This window comes from Anoplopoma fimbria, chromosome 8 (assembly GCF_027596085.1).
Source record: "Anoplopoma fimbria isolate UVic2021 breed Golden Eagle Sablefish chromosome 8, Afim_UVic_2022, whole genome shotgun sequence".
Lineage (NCBI taxonomy): Eukaryota > Metazoa > Chordata > Actinopteri > Perciformes > Anoplopomatidae > Anoplopoma > Anoplopoma fimbria.
Genome location: NC_072456.1, coordinates 21,581,393 through 21,595,910, shown reverse-complemented (window position 1 = coordinate 21,595,910; position 14,518 = coordinate 21,581,393). Strand labels below are relative to the sequence as shown.

Below are 14,518 nucleotides of genomic sequence, written 5' to 3'. Positions count from 1 at the left end.
CAACGCCAATCACTCCACACACACTCACACACACACACACACACACACTGACGGAGGACTCGGCCTCGAAGGCAATCTTCTGTCGGTACTTTTTGGCTTTTAAAGTCAAAGGTCATGGTAATTCCTGCATTCACTGTTGATAGATTCTTTGTTTGTTCATTATCAGGTTACTTTTGGGGGGTAAAGCCCTTGAGATAGTTCTTCCCAACCCGGGAATCAGGACCTCACAAAGAGTCCTGAAAGAAATTTAAGGGCTCACAAGATGATAGAAGTAAGAACAAAAAAGAAATGTTGCTGTACATACTGCACGTATGTTTATATTTTTTCAAACTTTCTTTTTGTCAAATACTCAATATATTTACTTCATACTGCTGTACAATTCTCCAAAGCAAACAACCTGAAAGGCAAAAATTACTATTTAATTAAACTGCTCACAACTCATATCAATGTTTTTCTAAAGAAATTGTCCATATTTTTTGTCTTTCTTATCTTTTTTTTATTGTAGCATTTTTTTTATAACAATTTGTCTTACTTTGCATCTATATCTCAATCATATATATAGGAATACACATGTTGCAATTGAGTATGGGTGAAAACAAGTTTGCAAGTGAGCACTGAAGGTCTAAAGTGTTTGTTAAAAGTACCCCTGCTGTATTTCCTGTGATCTTAACAGAGGCTACATGTGTTTAATCATTTCCACCATAAACACACTGACTCTACGTTTGTCGAGGCAGCAGCTTAACTTGAAAGTCATTTTTCTCAGTTTTCCCACACCAACATTTATTACTTTTTGGCACTCTGGGGCTAAAGCGGCTATTAAGTCATGTGGCGCTTACACGACTTCTCATTTTCAAAGAATAAGCATGGAAGAATTAAACTGTGACTGGTGCATTTAGTCATTAAAGCAGGCTTCATGTAGTCGGACGCCTCACGGTGGAGAAATTAGCCTTAAATCTGCTGCTTGTTTGAAAAAACCTGGGGCTGGTTTGGATTACCGTCTGTCAATCAGCAGCGTATGTGCTGAGTTCCGTGTGTGTTTGCATGTGTGAAGAGGGAAAGACAGTTAAAGTCTCTGCAGGCTGCGTTCAGACTGTATCAATATGATTGACAGCGTTAATGGTGTGATAATTCCACACATCAGGCAGCTGAAAAGCTTCATTTCACAGAGCGCTTTGGATAATCACTGTCTGAAAAATAAACTCAGTTTTTCCTCTGTTCGCTCCATCATTTTGCCCTTATTCTTTTCACTATCACCCCTCCTGCATATTAAGCTCCCGCTCTCTTTATATTTCTCTCTTCTCCTGCAGGATGAATGCCGTAATTTCATGAAGGTGTTGCTCAGCAGACAAGGAGGCCTGTTTGTGTGCGGGACCAACGCCTTCAACCCGCTATGTGCCAACTATACTGTAAGTTATCCACAAGATAATGTCATAATGATTGGTCTCTCATCGCTGATGTACATGCCTTATCTATTCTTCCTAAACAGAGGCCTCGCTTCCCAAAACACAATCAGTACGCCTGTTCAGGTGAAAATGTACAGCTTGATTAGAGCTGTTTGTTCAGCTACCGAGGCGGTGTTGACTTCCTCCCCAGGACTTATTTATCCTTGTTGTCTGCCAGTTCCAGTGCCTTGTTTTCCCTGAGATACAACAATTGTTATTTGTCGGCGGTTTAGCTTTGCGGTCCGCCGAACTTGTTATCGTTGAGAGTCTTAGATGGATAATCAAGAAGAACGAGTTCGATTTCTTTTACTAGTGGTTAAGAAAGCAAATCAGTCTCCCTAGTTGGAGGCAGAGCTTAAGAGACACCAGGGTTCAAATTACAAATGTAAGCGTCAACTGACGTGATTGAAACAATGAGTCCTCTGAATGAAAACGTATTCCTCATACTCTGAAGCTTTGCATCCATTCATCTCACCTGAATTCCACGCCATGCAGCCGAATGCTCTCCACTTCCCTACCACTTCCCTGTCCCGCTCCATCACAGTAACGATTCCAAACTTGTGGAGGGAAAAACTACACGTGAATATTAATCATCGATTCGGCTGATTTCACTTCGTTCTGCAGGAATATTAAACGAGCGATGAAGGCAGTTGAGTTGGAGAATGAGAAAAAGAGAGAGAGAGAGAGAGAGATAGAGAGAGAGATTGGATGAAAAAAAATCCTTCCTCTGTCAAAGGCTTCTTCAGATAAGTGTTATTTTCAGTCGCTGGCATTTCAAACATGGGACACTGAGACGTACCTGGCCCATTATCTGTCAGCCACTAATGACATTCTTCAACAGTGTATAACACACCTGTCTCTCCATGATAGGCTGTCTGTTTCTCTGGGGACCAGTTAGCGATGCTAGCTACTGTTTTATTTATAGCTGTTTTTTTCTTTTTTTTTTACGAAATGACACCTTTTCAGCCGTGGATGAGAATAAGACTGTGCTGTTGAAATTGTTTGCGTTTGGCTGCCTTTTAAGTGTATGCGTTTGTAAATGTGTGTGTGTGTGTGTGTAATAGAGAGAGAGAGAGAGAGAGATGCAGAAGAGGGATTTCACAGTGTATTTATGTATGATTTTATGTGGGTGTATGGACCCCTGTGTGTCTGTATGTGTGTGTATGTGTGTGTGTTATTTATGCATGAGAATGTGACTCTTGTTGTTGCTGCTGCTTTTCCTAATTGGCACCAGTGAATCATTAGTTTGCACTTACGGTAACACTCCCTAATTGTCATTCTCTTTGTGGCTTGTTTTCATAATGCGGCTGGAGATGCATTCATATTGTTTGGAGTTTGCTGATTGATGAGCCCATCTGTGTGTGTGTGTGTGTGTCTGTGTGTATGTGTGTGTGTGTGTGTGTGTGTGTGTGTGTGTGTGTGTGTGTGTGTGTGTGTGTGTGTGTGTGTGTGTGTGTGTGTGTGTGTGTGTGTGTGTGTGTGTGTGTCTGTATGTGTGTGTGTTGTAACAGGGAGACACCCTTGAGATGGTTGGAGACACCGTCAGTGGTATGGCCAGATGCCCCTATGACCCCAAACACGCAAATGTGGCTCGGTTTGCAGGTAAGACACACCTTTTGTTTTAGTCTTTACTTCCTCACCTGCACGTGGATCAATATTTTCACATTGTTGAACATTAATGAATGCTATAAACAGCAAGCTGAAGAAAATGGAGCCATTTTTTCTCTCCAGTTTTATTCATCAGCTTTGTTTACTTCATCATATTTAAACACTCCACTATAATATAATCAACAGCGCTCTGTGGCTGAAACTATAGGGAGCCATTACTGTTCAGCCACCAGCGCCATTATCTGATATTAGCTAAAAGTAAAAAATTATGTTTTTCTGGCAAGGGAGAGCTGCAAACTTGCAATTATGTTTCTGCAATTAAACTGTTGACTGGTCAGTCATGTTATGTTTATGATGCTGGAGGGCTTTCATAAAAATGCAACGCGCACGCCAGCTTCATTGTTTGCGGTTATGCTGTTGTGTTGGCAGGCTGTCGTACTCACTCTGTGTGTGTTTGTTTGTCAGAGGGAAATCTGTTTACAGCCACGGTGACAGACTTCCTGGCCATCGATGCGGTGATCTACCGAAGCCTTGGGGACAGTCTAGCTCTGCGCACCGTCAAGCACGACTCCAAGTGGTTCAGAGGTACCTACAGACGCGTGTGCATCAGGCTCCGGTGTTTTTTTTCCTGTGTGTGTCCTCATCACTTAGCGGCATGCCGGATCGATACATGTGTCAGTAGCAGAGGGCTGAGTCAGCAACAACTCCATGCTCGGGTCACCGGCCACGAAAGCTGCCAAACGTACTGCTCCTTGACAGAAAAATCCACATCATCCACGTCAAAACCCAACCGTGACAATGGGACGGTAAAAAAAAGACAGAATATGAGACACAGGTTGTAGACGGTCCCGGGTGTAATAGCACCCAATTGCATAGCGTGAAAACCGAGTTCTCGGAAACATCAGGGAGTCATAATGCGCTTATTGTTTGCTGTGAAATCCCCTTTCACCATGTAATGAAATTAAGCGTGGCCTGGGCCGCTTTCTCACTGCCCTCGTGTTACCTCGGTGTCGTGGGATTGAATGATGCATTTGCAAATGGGACACACTGTTGGCTGTATGCTTCCTCATGATCCATCTATATTTCATTCAACCCTTTTGCCCTCTTCTTCTTTCTCTCCCTCTCACAATGCAGAGCCGTTTTTTGTCAGCGCTGTGGAGTGGGGACCTCACATCTACTTCTTCTTCAGAGAGATAGCCATGGAGTTCAATTACCTGGAGAAGGTAAAGAAGTCATTCTGATCCAAACATATCCTCCTTCCCCTCTGAACTCTCTGTATTCACACTGAGGAGCCTCGTTTTAAATGGACTGTAGAGGATGTGTGGTTAAAATGCAATACCGCTCTAACATCTCTCTGCTGCTATTATTTGAATGTCAATATAAACTCTTTTCCCACAGCCACGCTGACCTTTCATCCTCAGATTTGTTTGTCTGCATATCTAATCCAACAAATCACAGTCTGAGTAAGCAATTCATGTCTCTATTAACCGAAGAAAAGCCTTTTTTTTGTATATTTTACGCCCTTACCAGAGCCGGGGATACATCTTTATGTAAAGAATATCAGCATCAGGATCTTCTCTAAAGAAATAGCTATTCACATCTGGGGAGAAGTGCTTGAACAAGGTCTCTGTCTTTGACATGTTTACAGAGAGCAGAGTAAATGGTTACTTAAACAGCATCCCCTTTGTGTCGATGAGGGTGTTCAAAGGAGCAATTTTAAGATGCGCTGACATTTTTATGAATAATTAATATTAGATTTACCATTATAAAACAATGATCTGTCAAAACAGGGTTTTCGTATTTCAAATAACATGAAAATGACTCTGTGGAGATTACCCTCAAGTTGAAAAGACTTTTTAAATGTGCCTTTTTGAAGAAGAAACCCACAGCTTGCTCCCCAGCTAATCATTGTTAAATCGTTATATGTCAGCTTCGAGATGCACCTGTCCGATGTTGCAAAATACTTTTGAACACTTTTCATTTACAAGCCCACATCTGCTTTTCTGTAACCGATCACTCACAGGTGTTGGTGTCACGGGTGGCGCGGGTGTGCAAACGTGATCTGGGTGGGTCTCAGCGCGTCCTGGAGAAGCAGTGGACGTCGTTCCTGAAGGCCCGTCTGAACTGCTCCGTCCCCGGGGATTCCCACTTCTACTTTAACCTGCTCCACTCCACCAGCCCCATCATCAGGATGCACGGCAGGGACATAATCCTGGGGGTGTTCTCCACACCGGCAAACAGGTACAACACACACATACCAACATATACTTGTAAAAAGCTTCTCTCTCTCTCAAAAATGTGCACACAAGATCAGAATCAGTGGTTACCATCTTTTTGGTCAGCTGTTCTCCAGAACCCTGAACACAACTATGTTTTAAAACTGTTTACCCATTACTACTAGCTAACTATTTGAACCGTTGATCCATTACTTTCAGATTTATTTCACAATTTTTTTCATGACTTTAGCTATTTTAACTGTAAGCTAACTATTTTAACCATTTTTTCGTTATTTTTAGCTAACAAATTTAGGTTTTAATCAATTAATTAATTAATTTTAATTTAACAATATTATTGGTTATCTATTTCAACTGTTTATCCATTCATTTTAGCTAAATATTTCAACATCTCTTTCATTTCTTAAAGCTGTTTGAACTATTTTCTTCTCAAATGTATTTTTTTTGCGTCTAGTGCCATATGCTCCCATTATATTTGAGAGAAGGCAGACATCTCTACAGCTGATACCTCCAAAACTAGCAAATTCATACCAAAAAACTCTATTGATGAATAGCACAAGTAAGAGGAAAAATTGGAAGTGTGGGGTGAGCTTTCCCTTTATAATCAAGATATATATTTGTATTGAAATTGTAATTTCTCTTTTTTCAAATTGCTACTCCTCAGACACTTCTATTTATTACTACTCCACAATCTTTCCACGTACCCCAAAGCAAGTGCAAACCCTGGATGGCAATCACGACTCCAGATCAATAATCAACCTGTCTGCCTTCAAATAAGCTTTATTTGTCTGTATGTGTGCATACGTGTGTCTTTGAGGGCTGAAGTGGAGGGATTTCAAACCAAATCCTCTCTGGAATGAGAAAAAGGGAATTGAATCACACCAAGAGTGTTTTTTTTTTTTTTTAAAGAAATAAACAGACGTAGAAACACTTCTTGACATACTTCCCATGGAGAATGAGATAGACACCCGGTGTGAAGCAGCACTCGCACAGCTCACCTTGGAAATGTAGTGGACCACCATAGTTTGTTCCTTCACCTATGAAGTCGGAAAGAGCAAGGCTACCTACGGGCCAAACAAAGCTCCAGAGAAATGAAAGAAGCTGTGTGGAGGTACAAAGGTCAAGATTGTGGTGTACAGAGTAATTTAAGACACATGGGATGCTTTCATTGAGGACAAAAGGGGTGATTTGTTGAAAGACAAGATTAAATTGAAAAAAGGTGAGAGGAGAGAAGAGAGGAGAGGAGGGATGCAACTGAACAACAGAGAGAAGGAAGTGCAACAATATTTATGTGAGCTACACATACAGGATACCTCGGATACCTTTCAATGCATTAGATTAGAGAAGCACTAACGTTCTGAGGTGAGTGTTGAGTCTTAAATTTTCTTTCAGTGGGATGAGATAATTCCTCTTCCTGCAAGTGTGAATAAACAAAACATTTCTCTTTTCAGATACAGTTAGAGTAATCTACTTGTTTGGCTTTGCTGGGTATTTTTCAACGCAAGCAAGAAAAAACGTGATCCTAATACTAAAGTACTTATTAATAGGGACATTGTAGGTTGCATGTTTATGGTAACATCCTTCATGTATGCATTGCATTGCACAGGGATAAACATACTCTGCATACTTTAGAATTAGGCCTTGATGCAGCATATATCTGTCTATGTGGCTCAAATTATAGAAAAAATATTCAGTATTCACCTTAAACTGTCTGAATGGCCCTGAAAGCTTCTCGTGTCTTGTAGTGCAAGGCATTGAAGCGAACATATAGAAAATACTTGCCAGCTATTTGACTCTGGTCTGGAATCAATACGTTGTCTCACTTAAATCCAGACAGGAGCGGAGTAATCGTCCGTCAGTGTTCCCAGTATAATACCCTCTCTGTTTTCTTAAGAATAAGAATAAAGTGCTACACCGGTTGCAGGACAGTGTCTCAAAGCAGTAGGCTCCCGTTAAGAGACAGAAGAGAAAGAGGGGTAGAGAAAAAACAGAGAGAGAGAGTAATGGAATGAATGCAAAAAGGAGAGAATACAGAGAGGAGAATTAAGAGGGGGACTGCGAACAAGAAGGGGGGAGAGATGGATGTGCAACTCAAGGACGAGGAAGTCAATAATGGACAACACGTGCATCCCCCGCTCTCCGTGAGATCTAAAACTGTTTCATCAGCTGCATCTTATCTGCCTGTTTGGAAGGACTATGCTGCGAGACAGAGCCACTGCCCGCAGAGACAGATGGATGCTTCTCACACACACACACACACACACACACACACACACACACACACACACACACACACACACACACACACACACACACACACACACACACACACACACACACAAACACATAGACACACAAACACACTTACAATGGTTCCCAGATAAGAGTGTTTGCAGCATTCCACAGAGGACAACCAGCTGAACACACACACACACACACACACGCACCCCTCTGCTCGGCTAAACTGCCACTGGGTCCTATTTTAAATAACTGCCAGTCAAGAGAGAGAGAGAGAGAGAAGTTTCGATGGATGGATAAGTAAACGCGTGATGGAGAAAATGAACACAAAGACAACGAGAGAATGTGTGAGGTGAGCTGCAAAACTCCCACTGGCCTCGTTTGGCCCACCACGCCGCAACGGCTAAGTGCTTGCCAGACAAATTGCTCTGGCTGGCAGCTTGCAGTGAAACCAGCATGAGGCAGGACCTGGGGGTGGAGGAATAGCTATTCTCTCCTGCCATTTGGCCCAGGGCAGCATATATGGAATTGTAGTTTGGGAATAACTGTATGAAATCGAGGTTTAACTGGGCCCTCCCGGAGTGTCCCCTGGACACTGAAGTTACTCATCTCACGCTGTGCCCACATTCTCCAGGGATAATTTTACAGCCACATACCAGCTCCTCAAATGTTATGAAGTTGCTTTTGTGGGATCCTTCAGTCTCTTCTTCCATAGTTTAAAACCGCCTCCAGTTGTCAGTCTCTTTGTGCATCCTCCTCCGAAGCCCCAGGCCCTTCCTCTCAAGGAGGGATGAAAGAAGCGCTCGGATTTCCTGTTGAGCACCTCCTGCACTCACACTCCTGATGCTCATGAGGTCAAGGAGGCGTAGGGAGCAACAGCAAAACTAGAAAGAGGGAGAATAAAAATATGCAACCATTGGGGAGAAGAAGAGTAAAGAAAGTACTTTATTTAGCAGCTCAAATACGCGAGAGCATGTCAGAAGAGAAGCAGCAAGAAGCCAAATGGAAGGCTTACATCACACTGCACTGGACCGGTACTGAAAAGACAACACTTCTCATTATTTTTTAGCTGTTGTTTAGGCAGCTGAGAAAAAATGTCCATTGCTGCTTGAGCAGACTGACGTGGGCTCATTAGGCTTAATGGAGCCATGCGGGAGAGCAAGGACAACATCCCATGCAAAGTTAAGTAAATCTAGAGCATCCTGAGTGGGAGGGGCCATGTTTGGTTTTCGGTTGTAAATAATCCCATGTGACTGGGGTTGGACAGCAGGATGTCCCTCTGAGAAAACTTGGCAGGGGAGAGGAAATGAGGAGGACAAGGAGCAGGAGGAGAACAGGTTTACTGTGCCAGGAGAAGTGTGACTCTAGAGAGGATGCACAGACATACAAGCTAGTCCCCTCTAGGCTTGCACAAGTAGAGAAGGCAGGGATACATAGTTAGGTCTCTAGCTAGAGCTTGAGAAATGGTTCTGGGAAAGGAACACCACATGTAGCTGACAGCAGAGCCATGTCACAAGGAAAATACAGAGTTGTCACGGCGGTGTTCAGTAGACCACATGAGCCTGGATAGTCAGGATAGGTGTTGAAAAGGGACCTGATGTGGAAAGGACAAGGAAGTAGGAAAAATGAGGTTGCTTTAGGTGTAAAGTATCATAATGAAGACTGGGGTTGAAACTTTTGATATAGTTTTGATCGTAGTTATGAGTCTATATTTATATAAATATGTATCATTTTATATTAAAATATATACAGTACCTCTGATGCCTCCAAGAGGTTTACTTTTACTTGACATTTTTGAAAAAGGTGGCCTAGTAATAGCGCGACAAGACATAGTCAGGCATATAATCCCTTCTCAAACTACAACTTCTTGTTTCTATACTTTCTTTTCAGTTTGAGTACTATTTTCAACAAGAATATAATGTTCAGTTAAGCAGTGAGCCATAAAAGTTCTGGTGGGCAGATTTGTTTTGCATTTGGACGGATTAAGGTTGTTAGCCAGCTGTTTTCTTTCTGTTTCTAGACCAGTCTAAACTAAGCTAAGATAACTGTCTCCTGGCTCCAGCTTCATATTTTCAGTTATGAGAATGGCATCAATATTCTCATCTAAATCTTGGCAAGGAAACAAATAAGTGTAAATCCTGAAGATTATGAACCATTAAAATACATTTTTTGGTTGATTGGACTAAATCCATAGTGGCGGCCAAACCTTAATCTGATTTTGCTCAAAAAAAGGTTACAAAGTTTATCTGTAACCGTTCTGTATCCATACTAAGTATGGTGGAAATAAAGTCAAATAAACAATTAAGTAAACAAACAAAACCATACTAAACTAAAACCATACAGATAATCAGACTAAGTGTTTGGGATTTCTGACCTTTAAATCTATAAACATTTGAACAGTAATGATATAGCCCCTATGTGGTTAATTGATACCATATTTCACAAGGTCTTTACTTTTTCTATTTACAATGAGAGCAACATTTAAAGTCTCTAAAATCTATCAGAGTTAAACCCCTAATTAAAGGATTGAGATTAAAACTTCCCCTGACTCCCTCCTCCTCCTCCTCCTCCTCCTCCTCCTCCTCCTCCTCCTCCTCCTCGTCTGCCCCTACGAGGCATCATCGTGTGTCCGCGAGGACCGACTGTGTTTTTCCAAGCTGTCAGAGAGCTTGTTAAACAGTGAGGAAGTACTTTAGACTCCGCAGCAGTCCTCTCACAAGGAACACGCTATGCATCTTGCCGGGACAGCCTGTCACTCAACCCTGGTCAAGGAGAAAGAGTGAAGGACGGAGAGACGCCGATGGACAGAGAGAAGGAGAGGCAAGATTTGAAAGTAAACTAAGGAAAGTCGCCTTCGGTCTGTAAAAACGCTTGAAAGTGAACGTTTGTGCTCGAGAAAACACATATGGACAAGATACCAAAAACACGAGACAAACACAGAGGGAAATAAGTCATTAAGAAAATTCAGAGACAAAAACAGCCCAAGGCCTTTTGTCTTACTTCTGCTGGACACACACCCCTACAGGGGCCCAAACCCAGTGACCTGCGGGGGTCGGATAAGGTAGAGAAAGGACGCAGAGCTGGCACCCGTGCAGAGCTGGCAGACATGTCACACATAACATCTGGTGCCGACGGCCCTGAGAGGGACACCGTATCGGCGGCAGATAAGCCTGCAGCTCCGCCACGCTGGCCGGGGTTGAGTCACATCCCTGCCTATGAATGATAAGTACTGAGGGAGACGGCGTGACCTGATCAAAATGGCACATCAGGAGAGCACGGCTCCCTGCTGCAACCAAAATCCAGCCTCCGGGGCACTGCTGCAACCAAACAAACTCTTCTGTGGCTTTTAAAGAGGCACTCAACAGCAACACCACTCAGAATCCTGAAGGCTGGCTGCATGGACCCTCAAATCACCAGTTGGGCGTTTATGTATTTTTTAAGAAAAAAAGAGAATAACCAAGGACCAGATGGGAATGTGTGGGATTTTTTTTTTTTTGTAGCAGCAGGTTGCAGGTGACTCAGTCTCTCAGGTTTTTTTTCAATGCCTGTGTATCACTAAGGTATTAGCACTTAGTCACTTGCTCTCGCACCACGCACACCATTAGTCATTGAGGAGGACACATTCAAAGCAGAGTTGAGTCTCGGTGCATGAAGCATGGGATGTTTTTTTAAAACTCATTCCTTATCTCATCCTGACACTGCTCTCTTTATTTATCTGTCTCTGTAGTGCTTTTCTCCAGCCAAAACGTAAAAAGTAACATCAGGCTCAGAGAAGAGATAGTGTGACTTTGTGTGAATGTGTCTCTATTTGTCGTGTGTGTGTGTGTGTGTGTGTGTGTGTGTGTGTGTGTGTGTGTGTGTGTGTGTGTGTGTGTGTGTGTGTGTGTGTGTGTGTGTGTGTGTGTGTGTGTTGTGTGTGTGTGTGTGTGTGTGTTGTGTCAGAAAGAGCAGAAAGATGGACACTTCTCGGAACAGATGTTCTGTTCCCTGTTGCTGAGTTCATGAGTAGTTAAACAGCCTCCGAGGTGCACAAGGCTTTTTAGTTGGAAGTGTTGTTAGGTTTACACGAACCCCGCCACCACACACACACACACACACACACACACACACACACACACACACACACACACACACACACACACACACACACACACAAACACACACACACACACACACACACTCAAAGGCAAAATGTTCAGTGACTCATTTCCTTTTTCGTTTTTATATTCCAGGAATTCCAGCCAAGATCTTTTCATGTGTCAAATCCAGCTATTGCATCCACTGCCTATCTATTCTTCGCCCACGGAGACGACAGCGTCTATCTTATCCAGTCTTTCTCTCCATCTCAGTAACAATTTCCTTTGTGGTCACGTTTTGAATGTCAAATATATGAACAGCCCAAATCCAATTTGTCATCGTCGCTGGAAGCCTGTCCCTTTCTCACAATCACAATTGACATTTTAACTTCTTTACTTTTTCACATTTCACAGTCTATTTTTCAGTCTAAGTATTATCTACCTTGTCTTTTCTTGTTCCGACACTTGTTCTTTCTGCACTTCTGTCGGAGAGAAAAGCCCACTTGACATGGGACTGACAGTCATCTTGTGTCAGCTAAAGTGTTTTATCAATTGACGGTCTCTGTCTCAATCCACCTCTGTCCCACCCTTCTGTCTCACCTCTCTGTCTCACCTCTCTGTCTCTATAGTATCCCTGGTTCGGCGGTGTGTGCCTTTGACATGGAGCAGCTGGCTGGGGTGTTTGAAGGGAGGTTTAAGGAGCAGAAATCACCCGAGTCCATTTGGACGCCTGTCCCAGATGAAGTCATCCCGAAGCCAAGGTGCAGATGGTTCTAATCAATTAATCCACCCGTATTCAGGCTGTTATCAGAGGATAATGTTTTCTGAACAACCTGTCTTCAATTCATCCCATGACTTTTTCTTTAGAGGTGTGTTTTCAGGTGGCAGGTTTGATTTCATGATAAAAAGGAAATACACACCTTGCTAGCAACAATACATTTACTGTACTCGTGAATAAACTTATCAAGGGCATGCTTTAAAAGTTTTAGTTACAAGGTGATTATGATTATACAAACATGTAATGGAGAATGCAGGAAAATTCTGCACATAATATAACATCCTGTAGATACTTCTGAATATCACATGGAGGTTCAGAGATTCCTTTTTCACAAGGATAAAATTAATCTATCTGCTAATCTAAAGACGTTTCTCATGCAAACATTCCATCACTTGCCGAATACTTTAAACATGAGGTTCTTTTAACTAAATCAAATCAGTCTCTCGTTGAAAAAGTGATATGTGTCTGAATGCGTGACACTCAGACAGTCTAGACCAGTGATTCTCAAATGACTACTGGGGGTACGTGAAGGCATATATATATATATATATTTAAAATATATTCAAAAATAAAAATAGTTATTTAATAAATATTCAATATATAAGTGTAAGTTCATGAACTGAATTCAATGCAACAATGCAATCTTCATACAGTTTAATAAATCAGACACTGATGGCATATTACATAACCATATATTTTAGGGGGTACTACCGTCACTGAAAAAAGGTTTTCTAGACTACTTCATTATATAACTATATATTTTCTACCGTCTGCTAAACGTGTGCTGAACCTTGTTGTCCCCAGACCCGGTGGCTGTGCCGTTCAAGGTACCAGGTTTAATTCCTCAAACGCGTTCCCTGATGAGATGCTCAACTTCGTCAAGACCCATCCTCTGATGGATGAGGCCGTCCCGTCACTCGGACAAAGACCCTGGATTGTCAGAACCATGGTCAGGTGAGTCTGAGATTACGACGTGCAGTCAAACACCAACCCTGTCTCCTAGTTATAATGTTACTAGGAAACAGGGAAAGTTGCCTATCTGACAAGTTGCAAAATGTTCATACAGAACAAATTTGCAAAAGAACTTATAAAAGTATAAGTTTGTTCATACTTATTTTTAGTTTTCTTAAGGTTAGAGAAAGATTCTGTTCTTGGTTAAATAATGAAAAAAGTTACTTGATACGTGACACAGAGTGTAGTTACTTAATTAACATTTACTGTAAGAGAAACCATGATAATGTCATAACTTCAATGTTTTGTGAGCCAATCATCAACCCTGTTCACCTCTAAATGTCTTCCATTCGCTACTAAAACACTGTGATATTTCAACGTTATCCAGACAGCAATTACGTTTCCATAAGACATATTAAGCAAAGCAAATTACTAGTATAAAAACATAATTTCTGCACCAAAGAACGAGGGTTTCTGCTGAGTTTTAATCATCAAACTATGCATGCTGGGAAGTCTGCAAAATGTGCTTATTTGATGAGTTTAGTGAACACTCAGAAGAACATTTAGTTAATTCATGATTTCAAGTCAATATATTAGTTCTCAAAGGGTCTGAAAATGAACAAGAAATTTTATTTGACTCAACTTAATAAGGAAGGCTTCCCCATTTTGGTCAATTAGTTGACTAATCGGTCGTTTTGGTCTTAGTCCATTGACGACATATTTTGTTGCAATTTATGATCAAATCCCTGATAAACATAAGATTGAAAGTGGTAGTTTTGCATGAATCTTCGTGGAGAACCGTCTTAAAGATATGTCTTTTTAATCAACTATTTTATGAGTCAACAAAACCATATGACTGTTAGTTGACTAAGAATTGGTTTGAGGTCGAGGTTTGATTTAGGACAACCCTAGAAATTAGTAAAACTCATATATTTACATTCATTTAGTCATCAAATAATCCCCCTCAACCTCGGTATGATGTTTTTCAGTGACAGGACTGCAATCGAACACATGGTCAGTCTGTTTGTGCTGTGAACTCCGTCTTTTGAAGTTAAACTGGTTCGGTGTTAAAGCCTGTGGTAGCAGGCAAGCAGCTGTAGCACATCAAGTCTCACATTAATGCATGCATGCCTCTCTCTGTCTGTCTGTCTCTCTCTTCTCTCCACTATCTACCATGTGTAGTCCCGCTGC

General features: G+C 41.8%; 1 protein-coding gene across 1 annotated transcript in view; it reads left to right on the top strand.

Moving 5' to 3' along the window:
- sema6bb (sema domain, transmembrane domain (TM), and cytoplasmic domain, (semaphorin) 6Bb) overlaps positions 1 to 14,518 on the top strand; it is a 63,491-nt gene that overhangs the window by 16,581 nt on the left and 32,392 nt on the right. The window contains exons 5-11 of the mRNA XM_054602787.1: positions 1,308 to 1,406; positions 2,954 to 3,044; positions 3,516 to 3,635; positions 4,185 to 4,273; positions 5,074 to 5,291; positions 12,228 to 12,359; positions 13,181 to 13,330. Of these exons, the coding sequence (XP_054458762.1) occupies positions 1,308 to 1,406; positions 2,954 to 3,044; positions 3,516 to 3,635; positions 4,185 to 4,273; positions 5,074 to 5,291; positions 12,228 to 12,359; positions 13,181 to 13,330 (899 nt within the window). The remainder of the gene's footprint in view (positions 1 to 1,307; positions 1,407 to 2,953; positions 3,045 to 3,515; positions 3,636 to 4,184; positions 4,274 to 5,073; positions 5,292 to 12,227; positions 12,360 to 13,180; positions 13,331 to 14,518) is intronic.